Source organism: Cricetulus griseus, chromosome X (assembly GCF_003668045.3).
Source record: "Cricetulus griseus strain 17A/GY chromosome X, alternate assembly CriGri-PICRH-1.0, whole genome shotgun sequence".
NCBI classification, from domain to species: Eukaryota; Metazoa; Chordata; class Mammalia; order Rodentia; family Cricetidae; genus Cricetulus; species Cricetulus griseus.
Genome location: NC_048604.1, coordinates 1,968,380 through 1,984,038, shown reverse-complemented (window position 1 = coordinate 1,984,038; position 15,659 = coordinate 1,968,380). Strand labels below are relative to the sequence as shown.

At 52.7% G+C, this 15,659-nt stretch overlaps 1 protein-coding gene across 1 annotated transcript; it reads left to right on the top strand.

The window, feature by feature from the left end:
* The first annotated feature begins 747 nt into the window (after positions 1-747).
* On the top strand, positions 748-13,867 carry Plxnb3 (plexin B3). The gene is given in 34 exon segments (XM_035450104.1): positions 748-1,821; positions 2,228-2,407; positions 3,110-3,238; positions 3,329-3,429; positions 4,133-4,262; positions 4,431-4,587; positions 4,678-4,786; positions 4,870-4,984; positions 5,098-5,223; positions 5,310-5,426; positions 5,755-5,848; positions 5,934-6,103; positions 6,318-6,469; positions 6,687-6,792; positions 7,433-7,563; positions 7,774-7,950; positions 8,044-8,239; positions 8,354-8,593; positions 8,699-8,860; positions 8,929-9,080; positions 9,190-9,290; positions 9,367-9,590; positions 9,746-9,924; positions 10,093-10,159; positions 10,561-10,888; positions 11,005-11,108; positions 11,211-11,307; positions 11,658-11,836; positions 11,968-12,128; positions 12,471-12,618; positions 12,787-12,851; positions 12,919-12,994; positions 13,123-13,197; positions 13,474-13,867. Coding segments are annotated over 34 exon segments (5,727 nt in total). The 3' UTR covers positions 13,579-13,867.
* The last annotated feature ends 1,792 nt before the right edge of the window (positions 13,868-15,659 follow it).

Genomic DNA, 15,659 nt, shown 5'->3' with positions numbered 1-15,659 from the left:
CTAGAGCTCTACTCATCTGGGGACTGGCCCCTGCCCTCAATGTCTCAGACTCAGGATCCCCTTCACTCACAACTGATGCTACCTCTGTCCTGCTTCCCTACTCCCTGTCCCCTGCTTCAATCAAGCTCTCTCTGACCTTTCTCTCATGTCTCTCCTCATCAGTGCTCCTATACTCAGGACGCTTCTGGAGCTAGGGCTCCATAGATTCTAGCTGCTGGGCTGCATCACTCTGGCACCCTGAGCTGTCTCCTGGTGTCCCAGAGTTCCCCAGCACCCTACAGGCTAGTTTGAAATGGATTTTCTCTCTATCCATTTTGCCATGGGTAGCCTCCCTTGACACATGATGGCCTGGCTCCTCTTGTATCCTGTGTTGTCTTTCTTTGTCTGGGTGACCATACTCAGTTTCCCTGTAGATGTGTCTTTCTTCTCTCATGTCTCATCCCTCTCCTGTCCCTCTGTCATTCAGATTCCCTCTGTCATGCCCAGTCTCAGAATCTGTCCTCTTTATAGTTCACATGCATATAAGGCAAAAGATAGAAGAATTCTTTCCTTGTGTGTACTGTCATCCCCATCTTGTCTTTTTCCAGATCTAGGACACTTTTTTGTCCTCTCTGTTCTCTCCTTGACTGCCTACCTCTGAGCCCCCTCTATATCTTACCCCCCTCAACTTTTGGCCTTCCTCTGGTCCTGGTCTCTTTCCCAGTTTAGTTCTCATTCTCTCCCTCACCCGCTTCTGACTGTTGGGGAATGGAGTACCTTCAGCATTCTCCCATCAGGTCTCATACTGACTTCTTCTAGGCTCCTGTGATGGCTCCCTGGCCTCTCTTCATCCTCCACCTTCTGCTGCTGCCGCCCTTGACCAGAACCCATCGCTTCTCTGTACCCAACACCAGATTCAACCACCTGGCACTGGCACCAGGCCAGGGCACACTCTACGTGGGTGCAGTGAATCACCTCTTCCAGCTCAGCCCTGAGTTGAAGATGGAAGCTGTGGCTGTTACTGGGCCTGTCATCGACAGTCCTGACTGTGTGCCTTTCCATGACTTAGCTGAGTGCCCACAAGCCCAACTCACTGATAATGCCAACCAGCTCTTGCTGGTGAGCAGCAGGGCTCAGGAGTTGGTGGCTTGTGGGCAAGTGAGGCAGGGTGTGTGTGAGAAGCGGAGCCTTGGGGATGTGGCTCAGGTGCTGTATCAGGCTGAAGATCCTGGCGATGGGCAGTTTGTAGCTGCTAATATCCCAGGAGTAACTACAGTGGGCCTAGTGGTGCCGTTGCCAGGCCGAGACCTCCTGTTGGTGGCCAGGGGCCTGGCAGGCAAGCTGTCAGCAGGGGTACCGCCCCTAACTGTGCGCCAGCTGGCTGGGCCACAGCCTTTCTCCAGTGAAGGTTTGGGACGACTTGTGGTGGGAGACTTCTCAGACTATAACAATAGCTATGTGGGGGCTTTTGCTGATGCCCACTCTGCCTACTTTGTCTTTCGTCGCCGTGGGGCCCAGGCTCAGGCTGAGTATCACTCCTACGTAGCTCGTGTTTGCCTTGGAGATGTCAACCTTTACTCCTATGTGGAAGTGCCCCTTGCCTGCCATGGCCAGGGTCTTATCCAAGCTGCCTTCCTTGCTCCAGATACATTGCTAGGTGCATTTGCAGCAGGCACAAGTCAGGCAGGGGCAGCCTTATGTGCCTTTCCCTTAGCTGACTTGGACAACAGTATGGAACAGGCCAGGCGACTTTGCTATACCACTGGTGGTCAGGGTCCCAGTGGCATGGAAGAAGCCACTGTGGAGTATGGTGTCACATCTCGTTGTGTCACCTTGCCTCCTGTGAGTAATGAGAGCCTGGCTCCCAAAGTTTGACCAGGGGTTCTGTCTTCAATTTCTGTGCCTTGCTCTGTCCTGCCAGCCCTCTCTCTGTGATATGGAACAGGGGTATTCTCCAGAAATAGCTACTAGTTAACCTCTTGGCTAGGTATATCAATAGATAGCAAATGGCTCTCTCTCCAAGCTCTGACCTGCTCTCAGTCTGTTTTATTCTATCTGTTGTCCTCTATGGGGCAAGTTGTGATGTTGTGGGGCTTGGGGAACAGCTTTCCAGACCCTCCTGGCCAGCATGCTCTGGTTCCTGATTCCTCCCAATTCCTTTCTCACTGGCTGTGGGGTATTCTCTGCTCCCAGGGGAGGGCCTGCCCACCCCTCCTAGATATTGATTCTCTACACCTTGCCTATCCAGGACTCCCCTGAGTCATATCCTTGTGGTGACGAACACACCCCCAGCCCCATCGCAGGCCGCCAACCCCTGGAGGCCCAGCCTCTGCTGCGGCTGGGACAGCCCATCAGTGCAGTGGCTGCTCTCCAGGCAGATGGGCACACGATAGCCTTCCTGGGAGACACCCTGGGCCAGCTACATAAGGTGAGATCCTGACCAATGAGGGTGTTCTTGAATGCCCTTCACACTTTCAGGCTGGGCCTGGTTTTGCTGCTTGTCCAGGTGGCCCTGCCACCTGTGGCTCAGGAAAAACTCCGGACGCTCCACCTCTCAGCTGCGCCCCACTGGTGGGTCAGAAGGCGTCATTGCCCCTGGACATCTGGTAGGATGCACCTTTTGCTCTAGTCCCCAAATGAGATATTACCCAGGAACCTCTGGAGACATCTCTAACTAATGGGGGTGGTGCTGAAGGTGAGTGGGGGTGATATGTAGATAGGCCCAAAGGATCTTATGCTCAGAAGTAGCCTGGACTCAGGATTGTCTCTAAAACAAATCCTGCCTCGAAGTGAACTTTTTGTGCCTATGACTGCCTTTCTTCTTATGTGGCAGTATGGCCTGATATTCAAGAGCCTCAGCCAGAGTGCTTCTGCTGTCTCAGCCTTGTTCCTTCCTGAGGAGTGGCTTAACCTTGAGGGTCCTGAATGAGAGAAAGTGGCATATCCCTTTCTTGGTGGCCTAGCAGGAAGGGCATCTGGCTCCAGGGGAACAGGCTACTTCCTGAGTGTCTTTATATTCCTGTAAAGGAGCCAAGAAATAATGTGCCTTCAATGACCAATATTAAGGCATCAAGAGAGCTGGCCTTAGCTTGGCAGAGTGGCCCAGTACTATCTTTGTGCTCCTGTCCAGGTCTTCCTAAACAGCTCCCAAGGCCAGATATACCATTCCCAGCAAGTGGGGCCTCCAGGCTCAGCCATTAGCCCAGACCTGCTAATAGACAATAGTGGAGACCATGTCTATGTCCTCACTGCCCAGCAGGTAAGACCTGTCTCTGGGGCTGAGTGAGATGTATCTAAGTGACCTGAGACTTTGTAACTCACCTTTATCTCTATGTCACTGCTCATCCAGGTAGACCGGATTCTCGTGGCAGCCTGTCCTCAGTTCCCCAATTGCACCACCTGCCTCCAGGCTAGGGACCCACTATGTGGCTGGTGCATCCTTCAGGGCAGGTGAGCATGGGCCCAGGCTTGAACCAACAGACAGTGGGGGCCAGGAAGCTGTCCATAGAAGCAACTGTAGGTGTGCCAAGAGGCCAACTTGGCTCAGTGTTGCTGAGCTCCTTAATCCCATCTTATCTCATTAGGTCACTGTTCACCTCTCATTCCAGTAATCCTACTTCAAGACAGGCAGGCCTCTGACACCTCTCGCAGGACCTGTGACTTGCTGCTTGTGTTCCTTGATCCACTCCAGTTTTCCTCCATCCGGGGCTGTCCGCCTAGGATTCATTTATGTAAACCTGAAATGTGGGCTAGGAATGTAGCTCAGTTATTGGAGTGCTTGCCTAGCATGCACAAAACTCTGGGTTCAACACATACTACATATAAGCTAGGCATGATGGTACATACCTGTAATCCCAGCACTTAGGAGGTAGAGGCAGGAAGATTAGAAATTCAAGATCATCTACAGCTATATAGTAAAATTTGAGGTCAGCCTGGGAGACATGGGCTCTTGTTGGAGAAGAGGTAAAGAGGGAGAAAGTAAGGAAGTGTTTTCCTCTTACTCATAGTTAAGGCTAAAGCCTGCACACTGGCCATGAAGCCCTATGTTCCCTTCACTCCTCTTCCTTACTGCGCTCCAGCCAGGCCATCCTCCTAACCCTATGCCAGGAAGTCTGAGACTCACATGGTGAATCAATGGGCTCCTGCCTGGCAGGTGTACTCGGAGGGGTGAGTGTGAACGGGCAGCCCAGCCAAACCAGTGGCTGTGGAGTTATGAAGACAACTACTGCCTTCACATCCAGAGCCTTCTACCAGCCCAGCACCCCCGCCAGGAACAGGGCCAGGTGAGGCATTGACACTGCTGGTATTTCAGCCAGTGTGGCCATTGTCTGTGGGAACACAGTCTTAGCTGTCCCATTTCTTCCCTAGCTGCGTCTGCCCACAGCTGCAGCATGGCCCTTACAGCACTCTGCTGTAGATCCATCTCCCTGTTTCCCTTTCATGTGTCATAGATCAGTCTGTCTGTTCCCTGGCTGCCCACCCTGGCCATGGATGAATACTTCCATTGTGCTTTTGGGGACTATGACAGTTTGGCCCAGGTGGAAGGGCCCCATGTGGTCTGTGTCACCCCTCCTGGAGATCAGGTACCACCTAACCCTCCAGGCTCAGGTGAGTAGACCTTTGGGTATGGATCCTAATGTGGAACTCGAGTCGGCCAGGAGCTACAAGACCTTCTCTGCCACTACTGTCCCCTTGCAGATCATGTCACCTTGCCCTTGGCCCTGATGTTTGAGGATGTGGTAATGGCTGCCACCACCTTCTCCTTCTATGACTGCAGCGCTGTCCAGGCCTTGGAAGTGGCTTCCCCGTGAGTTCCTGGATCTGGCTCCTGATGGGTAAGGGTGGAAATCTCATATGGTACCCAGCCTGAGAACATCCCTGCCCCTCCAGGTGTCGCACTTGTGTGGGCAGCCTGTGGAGGTGCCACTGGTGCCCTCAGAGTAGCCATTGTGTATATGGAGAGCACTGCCCAGAGGGTGAGAAGACTGTCTACAGTGCCCAGGAGGTGGGTATGACTGCACCTGATCAACCCAGAAGGTAACCCCAGTAGGACAGGACCAGACCCACCCAGAAGTGGTCCCATGCAATTTTAAAGGGCTAAGGCTATCCTTTCCCTAGGTGGATATCCAGGTTCGTGGCCCAGGGGCTTGTCCCCAGGTTGAGGGCCTAGCAAGTCCCCAATTGGTGCCTGTGGGTTGGGAGAGCCATTTGGCCCTGCACATTCAGAACCTTCACTATTTCCAAGTGAGTACTAAGGTGGATGGGGGAATGCATGAGGGGAGAGGAGACAGTGTCCACAAGACTGACATTATGGCATCTGCACCTTCCAGGGTCTGCCTGCTTTATACTACTGCTGGCTAGAGCTGCCTGGAAAACTGCAGAAGCTACCTGCCTCCCTAGAAGAAACATCTAGGGACTCTGGCCTCATTCACTGCCAGGCCCAGCAGGTGAAAGGCTGCTTGCTGTGTTAGGTAGCCTCACTCCACTGAAACACACACACACACACACACACACACACACACACAGAGAGAGAGAGAGAGAGAGAGAGAGAGAGAGAGAGTGCTCTGACCAATCCCTCTTCCTCTTACCATTACTTATAAAAGGTCATCCTGTGCTCCCTGGGCATATATCAAGATCAGGGTGCCTGCAGCCTCTGTCCCTCTGCTTAGAGATGCAAAGGATAACCACACCCATTCTAAGGAGGTGTTCTGTAGGAAGTACGAGGAAGAGATGTCCCAAGTGGAGGTCAAGCCTGACCCTACTCTCTGCCCACAGTTCCACCCCTCTATGTCCCAGAGGGAGCTCCCAGTGCCCATTTATGTAACCAGAGGTGAGATTCAGCGGCTGGACAATGCCCATGATCTTCATGGTGAGCCCTGAGATGACAAGGCAGGTGGGGGGCAGGATATGTGACTCATGGGCAGTGGCTCAACATGTTGCCTCACCTTCTTCAGTGACTCTGTATGACTGTGCTGTGGGTCACCCTGACTGCAGTCATTGCCAGGCAGCCAATGGAAGCCTGAGCTGTCTGTGGTGTGGCGATGGACAGCCTTCTTGCCGCTATGGACCATTGTGCCCACCAGATGCTGTGGAACAGCTATGCCCTACACCCACCATTGATATGGTGAGACTCTCCCTCTGTAGTTCCTGGCTTCCCCACCCCCAAGGTCCCTGCCTCCACTGTCCAATACTTCCCCCATGTCAAGCTGCTTGCCTTAGACTCCCAGCCCCTAGTAGTTTGGTTCAGACATTTTTTAGTAGTTGGTTGACTGGGCACCACCACTGCAGAATGGGCTGTGGGTTTGGGGGACCCTATCTGCCATCCTTCTCTGCTACAGATTGAACCCCTGACTGGTCCCCCAGAAGGTGGCTTGGCCATCACCATCCTGGGTTCCAACCTGGGCCAGGCCTTTAATGATGTGCAAAATGCTGTGACTGTGGCTGGCCGGCCCTGCAGCCCTGACCCTTCTCTCTACAGCATCTCTGCCCGGTGAGGCACCTCAGCAGGCTGGGGAGGGTAGGGATGCTGTCCAGAGTAGGCCTTCACAAACTGGTTACTCAGAGAGAGGGGAAGCTTGCAGCCAAGAAATGTGAGGTCCTGAGTCAGAACACAAAAGGGAAACATATGGCACAGGAGGAGCAGGCTCCAGGCAGCCCCTAACAGGCTCCCCCAGGGCTTGAGCAGCTACTGGACCTTGATTCACCAGGATTGTGTGTTTGACATCTCCTGCTCCCAATGGCACTGCTGGGCCTGTCCAAGTGGCCATTAAGAGTCGTCCTCCCAGCATTTCAATCCAGCACTTCATCTACCAGGTCTGTAACTCCCCTAAGGTGCTCCTAATGCAGAGTATGGTGGGAAGGAGGACAATGTAAAGATGTCGAACTGGATCCAAGAGCAGCAGAAAAGACTGCTGCTATCCCCAATAAGGAAGCTAATTGATCTCACTGGAGAGTAGGCTGGGGACAGTATTGTGATAACAAGCATACTGTCACTGGCAGCTGTCCAGGAGGCAGGCAAGCAATATAGAAGCAGCAGCAGCAGACAGCCAGGGTGAAGAGCATGCAAAACTTGCTGTAGCTCTGGTAGATGATGTGGAGAAAGTAGGGTATCTCCAGATGCTAGCCTGAGCCCTGGGCACATGATTGGACCACTGTGGAGTGGAAAGTTCAGGTTTAGAGCAAGTTTTGCTGCAGTACTGGATTCTAGAGCCTAGAACTTGGGAGGTCCCAGGTGTAAACTGCCCCAAGAGGGAGAAGGTGGTATCAAGGGCAGGGGCAGAGAGGAGGGGAACTAGCCTAGGCAGAAAAGGTGGAAGAAGAAAGGCATGTACTTCAAGAAGCAGAGTGCAGTTGACTGAAACCCCTGACTCAAGAAACCAGTAATCCTTCCCCTCAAAGCTGGAGGGACTTGAGGATAGGCCCTGTGTCTACTCCAGCCTACTCTGTTCCCTAGGACCCTGTCCTGCTGAGCCTGAGTCCTCAGTGGGGCCCCATGTCAGGGGGCACCCAGCTCACCATCCATGGGCAGCACCTCCAAACAGGAGGCAACGTCAGTGCCTTTGTGGGTGACCAACCTTGCCTCATGTAAGTATCCAACTCAACTCACCTATTCCAGGTCTGAACACTGTCAATGGGGCAGTGGATTCAAGGCTTCCTTGAAATTCTAAAAGAAGTGGTACTATGCCTATTCCTAATAACCTCTGCCTCTGCTGAGGGAAGCAAGTGTGTCTCTTCCTGAAGGACTGGTCCAGGTCTAGGGTTGAGCCCAAAGTGATAATATCCTTTCCCTTGCAGCCAGGAGCCTGTGTGTCCTGAAGCCATCATATGCCACACCATGTCCCAAGCAGAGCCAGGAGAAGCAGTGGTCCTTGTAGTCTTTGGCCATGTTGAACGCAAACTGCTCACCACCCCATTTCGTTATACTGCCAATCCCCAGCTGGTGGCAGCAGAGCCTAGTGTCAGCTTCCGGGGGTGAGTATTTGGCCAACCCACAGTGAACCACTGGAAAGATAGGGTTGAGTTACCCAAAATCATCTCAACTCTCTGACTTCCATGCTGGCACAGGGGTGGACGACTGATTCGAGTCAGGGGTATAGGCCTAGATGTCGTGTGGCAGCCCTTGCTGTCTGTGTGGCTGGAGGATGAGGACCAGGTAAAGGCTTTGGGGGTCCAGGGCCAGGTTGTGAACCCAAGGAGGAGCTGCAGTGCCCCTGCTGAAGATCCCCAGGCGTGTATCCTGCTTGAGAGTGGCTTGTTACAGGTGAGTCCCCTACCACCACTAGCAGAGAATAGGTTCATCCCCAGGGAATGCTTAGTGAGGGGTCAGGGAGGGTCACCAAGACCACTCACTGATCTGCATCCCTGCCCCCTCCAGTGCTCCACCCTGTGCTCTGTCAACTCATCTAGCCTTCTCCTGTGCCACAGTCCAGCGGTGCCGGATGGGGCCCTCCCAAAACGGGTTTTCTTTGCCCTAGACAACATGCAAGTAGACTTTGCCAGTGCTAGTGGGGGCCAGGGATTTCTGTATCAGCCTAACCCTCGCCTGGTTCCACTCAATCATGAAGGACTCGCTCACCCCTACCGCCTCAAGCCAGGGCACGTCCTGGATGTGGAGGTAGGTGTGCCACCAGTGTGCCACTGCTTGGGCACTCACCATCCTGAGGAGGATGGCGGTGGAGATGGGGGTTCCACAAGCTCAGGCTCCTACTATGTATCCCAGGGTGAGGGCCTCAACCTAGCAATCAGCAAGGAGGAGGTACAGGTGCACATTGGGGATGGAGAGTGCCTGGTGAAGACGCTGACACTTACTCACTTGTACTGCGAGCCACCCCTACAAGCCCCTCAGCCAACCAATGGTTCAGGCACTTTGCTGCAGTTCGTGGTGAGTGTGAGCCCCTGGTGGACGGGAGGCGTGCTGCAGTCCCATGCTCAGGAGCCCTGCTCCCCTAGGTGCAGATGGGCAATGTGCGCCTGGCTTTGGGCCCTGTCCAGTACGAAACAGAGAGCATGACGTCCACCTTTCCAGTGGAGGCCCAAGTGGGCCTGGGCCTGGGTGCTACTGTGCTGATTGCCGCGGTGCTCCTCCTTACCCTCATGTACAGGTGAGGATGCTCCCTCTTCAGCACATATGGGCAAATTTCCCATGGCAGGACCCAGGCCAAAGGCCATCCTAGTCTGGCCCTGTGGTTGATGCCTGGCCTCTGGCTCCAGGCACAAGAGCAAGCAGGCTCTGAGAGACTATCAGAAGGTGCTGGTGCAGCTGGAGAACCTGGAGACTGGTGTAGGAGACCAGTGTCGCAAAGAGTTCACAGGTATGTGGGGGTACAGGGGGGAGGACAGGGCATTCACCAGGCCTGAACCCACATCTTGGTGGGTTCTGGCCTGCAGACCTGATGACTGAGATGACAGACCTCACCAGTGACCTAGAGGCCAGTGGGATACCCTTTCTGGATTATCGGACATATGCTGAGCGTGCCTTCTTCCCTGGCTATGGTGGCTGCCCACTGAAGCCAGGGCTTGAAGGTCCTGGGGAAGAGGGTCGCCGTGCCACTGTGTGCCAGGGCCTCACACAACTCTCCAATTTGCTCAACAGCAAGCTCTTCCTTCTCACAGTAAGAGCCACATGGATGGTGGGGACAGGCAGAGCAGGGAAATCTCAGCTGGTAGGGAGGTGGGGTTTTGGACTGGCCAGAGCCATGTAGAAACATGGCCACAGAAATAGGGAGGGTATGGGGCTTTGTGGAGTAAATGCTGACTCCCTGTCTAGCTCATCCACACTCTGGAAGAGCAGCCAAGCTTCTCTCAGAGGGACCGTTGCCATGTGGCTTCACTGCTATCCCTGGCTCTGCACAGCAAGCTTGAGTACTTGACTGACATCATGAGAACTCTGCTTGGTGACCTAGCAGCCCATTATGTACACAAGAACCCCAAACTCATGTTACGCAGGTTGGCCTTGACCTGAGTGGGGGCAGGGACAGGGGCAGGGGCTCACATCTGACCAATAAATGCTGAGTGGGATCTAGCCCTGAGATCCGGAGCCAGGAACTCCGGGAATAGGGTCAGAGAGGATTTTAGGATTATCCTCACCAGGGCTCTGGGGTCTCCTTCACACAGGACAGAGACCATGGTAGAGAAACTGCTCACCAACTGGCTATCCATTTGTCTCTATGCCTTCTTAAAGGTGAGGGCACTTTCTAACATGCCTCCCTAGCACTTAGGAAATTCTGCCTGCTTGTGGTCTCCATAACTGCTACCCAAATCCCCCAGGACCCTTGGCTGAGACTTAGGGTGGGCCATCAAATGAAAGTCATGAGATCCTTTTCTCTGCTCAGTGGATCCATGAGAGGCCCAGAACAAGCATGCTGGGTAAGGGAAGGCATTGTGCTCCTTCTCCAGCTGACTGTTAAGCAGGGACAAAAAGGGCTTGAGGCCCAGCCCAGGGGCCTGTGTTAGCTGGGTGGCCTTTGCTCATCCTTGCTGTAGGTTGCTAACTGCCCCTCCCAGTCCCACTATGCCCTCTGCTGGGCTTTGCTGGGTCCACTAGCCCTGTGGCCAATGGCTGGCACATCTTAATGGTTGTAGGAAGTAGCTGGTGAGCCACTGTACATGCTCTTCCGGGCCATCAAGTACCAGGTGGACAAGGGCCCTGTGGATGCTGTGACAGGCAAAGCAAAACGAACTCTGAATGATAGCCACCTGCTTCGAGAGGATGTGGAGTTCCGGCCCTTGACCTTGATGACACTAGTGGGACCTGGGACTTATGGGACAGCAGGGAACAGTGAGGTGCAGCGAATGCCAGTCCGGGTGCTTGACACAGACACCATCACCCAAGTCAAGGAGAAGGTGTTAGATCAAGTCTACAAGGGAACTCCCTTCTCCCAGAGGCCTTCAGTACACTCCCTAGACCTTGGTGAGAAAGCCAGCCTTATACCCTCCTCAGCCCACTGACCCTCCCACACCTGCAGTTTCTAATGAGGAACTCAGAAAGCAGGCTGTGGGCTTATGGGCTTCTCTGAGTCCCTCTAGAGTGGCGCTCGGGCCTAGCTGGTCATCTAACCCTGTCAGATGAGGACTTGACCTCCGTGACTCAAAACCACTGGAAGAGACTCAACACCCTGCAACACTACAAGGTGCTAGTGGGCAGCAGTAGGACAAGGTGGATGGATGTGCAGGGGCTGACCCCAGAATTAACATGTGAAGGGTGCCCCTTTGCTCTCATTCCTCATCTGCAGGTCCCGGATGGAGCAACAGTGGTGCTCATTCCTCAGCTGCACAATGGTGGCACTGTCTCCCAGAGACTGGGCCAGACTGGCTGCCCCTTTGGAGAGAGTGAGTCCCTTGGTTCAGACATGCCCGTCTACCAGGAGCACCAACAGTGCTGCAGTGGCACAGGGTTAGATTCACTAGAACCCCAGGCTAGGCCAGCAGAAGTCCTGGCCATGGTATCTACCTCATCTGGGTTTCTCACCCCTCCTTGCCAGTGGGATAGCCAAATCTCTAGGCTGAACCAAGGTGTGGAAATTGTTGATGTCAGGATGTCAGGATGAGCAAGTTCCCAAGCCACCTCTTCCTTGTGCCCCACCTTCTCACTCCTCCCCAAGAGAAGTACAGGCTGCATATCTTAGGTTGCATGTTGAGGGCAGGAGTATGGGGCTGAGGCCAAGCTTCTGTGGTCTTAGACACCCCCATGCTGGAAGATGGTGAGGAGGGTGGAGTTCGGCTCTGGCACCTGGTGAAGGCCACTGAGGAGCCAGAAGGGGCCAAAGTTCAGCGCAGTAACCTCCGGGAACGAGAACGAGAGCGGGCACGAGCCAAGGCTATTCCTGAAATCTATCTTACACGTTTACTTTCAATGAAGGTTGGTGCTGCCTGGGGAGCCAGGCAACGTAGCAGGGTTGTCAAGGAATTGTGAGTTGAGGAGGAGGTGTGGTTCTGATGAAACAGGAGTTAGCCTCCTTCACACCCTGCCTTCACATGGTCTTCATGCAGGGAACCTTGCAGAAGTTTGTGGATGACACCTTCCAGGCCATTCTTAGTGTGAATCGGCCCGTGCCTATTGCTGTTAAGTACCTATTTGACTTCCTGGATGAGCTGGCAGAGAAACATGGCATAGAGGATCCAGAGACCCTGCACATTTGGAAGACAAACAGGTACCTTTCCTGTTGACCCCTTTCCTTCCCACTGAATTTCAGAGGGATATGTCTTCATCATGACAGGGTAGCAAGTCCAAGACAGGAAGTAAGACTTTACAACATTACCCTGAGTTTCTGCCCTCACTCCCAAACCTAGACTAATAATAGGAGGGTCCAAGTTCAGGTCATTTGGGCCATGAGGATAGCTTCCGGTGGAAAACGAACCCTGAGTTCCCTGCTGCCTAGGTCCCCAACTCCGGGACAGACATCTTATGTGGAGGAGTGGGGAGAGGAAGTACAAGGGGAGGAGGCCACAATGGAAGGCCAGGCCTCATCTCCACACCTGACCTGTACCTCCAGCCTACTGCTGCGATTCTGGGTGAATGCCTTGAAGAACCCGCAGCTCACTTTTGATGTGCGGGTGTCAGACAATGAGGATGCCATCTTGGCTGTTATTGCACAAACCTTCATTGACTCCTGTGTGATCTCGGAGCATAAAGTGGGCCGGGTAAGGGCATGAGCAAGGCACCAGAGGCAAATAGAAGAAAAGTTTGTGGGGAAACCCAGTGCAGAGCCTGGATGCTGAGAGGGATGGCATCATGGAGGTATGAGATGGTGGTGTAGGTGGTTCTCCTACCTCCCTGTTTACACCTCTAACCTCCTCTACCTGGAGCAGGATTCCCCAGTGAACAAACTGCTCTACGCCCGGGAGATCCCTTGCTACAAGCAGATGGTGGAGAAGTAGGTATCAGAACCTTTGGGGCTGGGGATCAGGGATACAGGCTTTTAACCCTGCTGACTTCTCCAGGTACTATGCTGACATTCACCAGAGCTCTCCAGTGAGCTATCAGGAGATGAACTCGACTCTGGCTGAACTGTCTGGGGTGAGGTGTGGCCCAGGGTACCCAGTCCTCCACATTTAGGGGGAGAGTAACTGGCAGAGTAACAGTGGAGAGCTTTGGGTCTTGAGGTCTGGGATAAGAGACTTACTGCCCCCCCATACTATCCATAGAACTACACCTCTGCTCCCCACTGTCTGGAGGCTCTTCAAGAACTTTACAACCACATCCACAGGTATTATGACCAGGTGAGGCCATAGCACTCTTGGAATAGTTGTAGCTAAAACAATGACCCACAGAACCTCCCTGATGGAAGGATAGGTTTGGGGATGGCCCAATCTAGATAAAGGGAATGGAGGAAGGGAGCCATCTTGTGCTGGAAGGGCCCAACCTGGTCAGGTGTCCAGAAGAGCCCCTACTCTATCACCCCGGGACCTTGTAGAGATGGAAAAAGAACTGGATGGCCCTGGGCTGAAGGGAAGAGGAGTGGGATTTCAGGCAGGTACACTCTACTGCCCTGACAGATTATCAGTGCCCTGGAGGAGGACCCTGTGGCCCAGAAGATGCAGCTGGCTTGCCGCCTGCAGCAGATCGCTGCCCTCGTGGAGAACAAAGTGACTGACTTGTGAATGCGAGCCACAGTGGTCACCTGAGACATGCCAGATTGTAGAACAGTGAGCAGGATCCACCACCAAACTGCTGTATGACCCTGGCCAAGCAGTGACTGAGGAGGGGTCAGCAAGACTGTCTACCAACACCCGCTTGCCTTATTTCTAATTTATAATGATCCCTACCCTCTTTCTCACTGTATTTATTTGCTTGCTGGAAAATAACATCTGAAAATAAAATAGAAACACATCTTTAAAATAAAAGAAACAGTCCCAATCCACTACCCTGGGGCTGAGGTGAGAGGCATGAGTGAGGGTTATGGGGAAACCACCTGCATCCCTACCTTCTAGATATAGGATGCCACTTTTCCCAGTACCAAAGTTTACTCTGCGGACACACCCAGGCTCTGCACAGGGTTTCTCTACAAGTCTTTCTTTTATTCACCTTTGCCCTTGCTCCGACTGCTATAATCTGCCATCCTTGGGGAAAAAAGTATAAAGCCTTCCATACCTTGCCCTGTCCCTCCTTTCCTGACCTCTCAGGCCCTGCAGAGAGGCTGTCCTGTCCATCTATGCCAGCCCCATCCATACCAGTTCTTTCTTATGATAGTACACTGGACAAAGAGTCTTCTACCTTAGGATAAGCACTGTCTCTGCCAAGCCCCCTCCAGTTCCTTCAGAAGTTCCTGGTTGACCTCCTAGCTCCACTTTTGCCCCCTTTGTTCTCTTTTTTTTCTTTTTTTTCATTCCCCTTTATTCTCATCTAGAAGCAATTTGAGTGGGCTCTCTACCTCTTGCACTCTTGTCTTATTGTTTTAGTGTTTATATATATATATATATATATATATATATATATATATATATATGGATGGATGTTTTGCCTGCATACATGTCTGTACCTCCCTTGTGTGCCTGGTGTCCAGGAAGGCCAGAAGAGGGTGTCAAGTCCTATGAGAGCTACAGTTACAACATGTGAGCTATAATATGGGTGCTGGGAATTGAACTTGGACAATAGTAGCCAGTATTCTTAACCACTGAGCCAACTCTCCAATCCATTTTTCTTTTCTTTTTTTGGGGGGGGGTTGAGACAGGGTTTCTCTGTGGCTTTGGAGGCTGTCCTGGAACTAGCTCTTGTAGACCAGGCTGGTCTTGAACTCACAGAGATCCACCTGCCTCTGCCTCCCGAGTGCTGGGATTAAAGGCATGCGCCACCAACCCTGGCCTTTTTTTTTTTTTTTTTTTTGGTTTTTTCGAGACAGGGTTTCTCTGTGGCTTTGGAGGCTGTCCTGGAACTAGCTCTTGTAGACCAGGCTGGTCTCGAACTCAGAGAGATCCGCCTGCCTCTGCCTCCCAAGTGCTGGGAATATCTTTTTAAAGATAAGGTCTCATGCATCCCAGGCTGGCCTCAAACTTGCTATGTGTCTGGGGATGACTCTGAATTTCTGGTTCTCCTGAGTATTGAGATTACAGGCACATTCCACCACAACTGGTTTATGAAGGGATGGAGATCAATCCTAGGGCTTAATACATACCTGGCATCACTCTACCAACTGAATAGACTCTTCCAAGTTCCAGAGTGGGTTTTCTAAAGAGCAAAAGTACTTGTCCACTTTGCTGGAACTCCCCAGTGACATCCATAGACTCCAGATGAGGTTCTCAGTTGTTTCCCCAGGTCCTAGCCTTCTGTATTGTGCCAGCATATGGTAGTCTCCAGTATTCTCTGTGTTTCCCGGAATGCTTCTGGGGACTCAATGCTCCCTGGTCTCTCAGGATACACAGGATCCTTTAGTTACCACCCAGCTTATGGTCACCAATTGCAGGGTTTTTGTTCTCCTGATCCACAGGAGGAGCTGCAAACATTGGTGGAGACAGTCATCAAGGTAGAGGTGGCCAGCTCTAGAGCTAGGAGTAGGAGACTATACAAGCCAATAGTGATCTCAAGGGCCTGTTGTCTCTGATGGGAGGAATGGGCTGCCTTAAGCTCTTGACCTTGATCCCCTTGGTCAGCCACATTTAGATCTGGGCTCCCACCTGTATGAGGAGGTCCTGTGAATTACAAAAAAAAAGCTGGAATCAGGGCTTATAATAAGCAAAGAATGGGA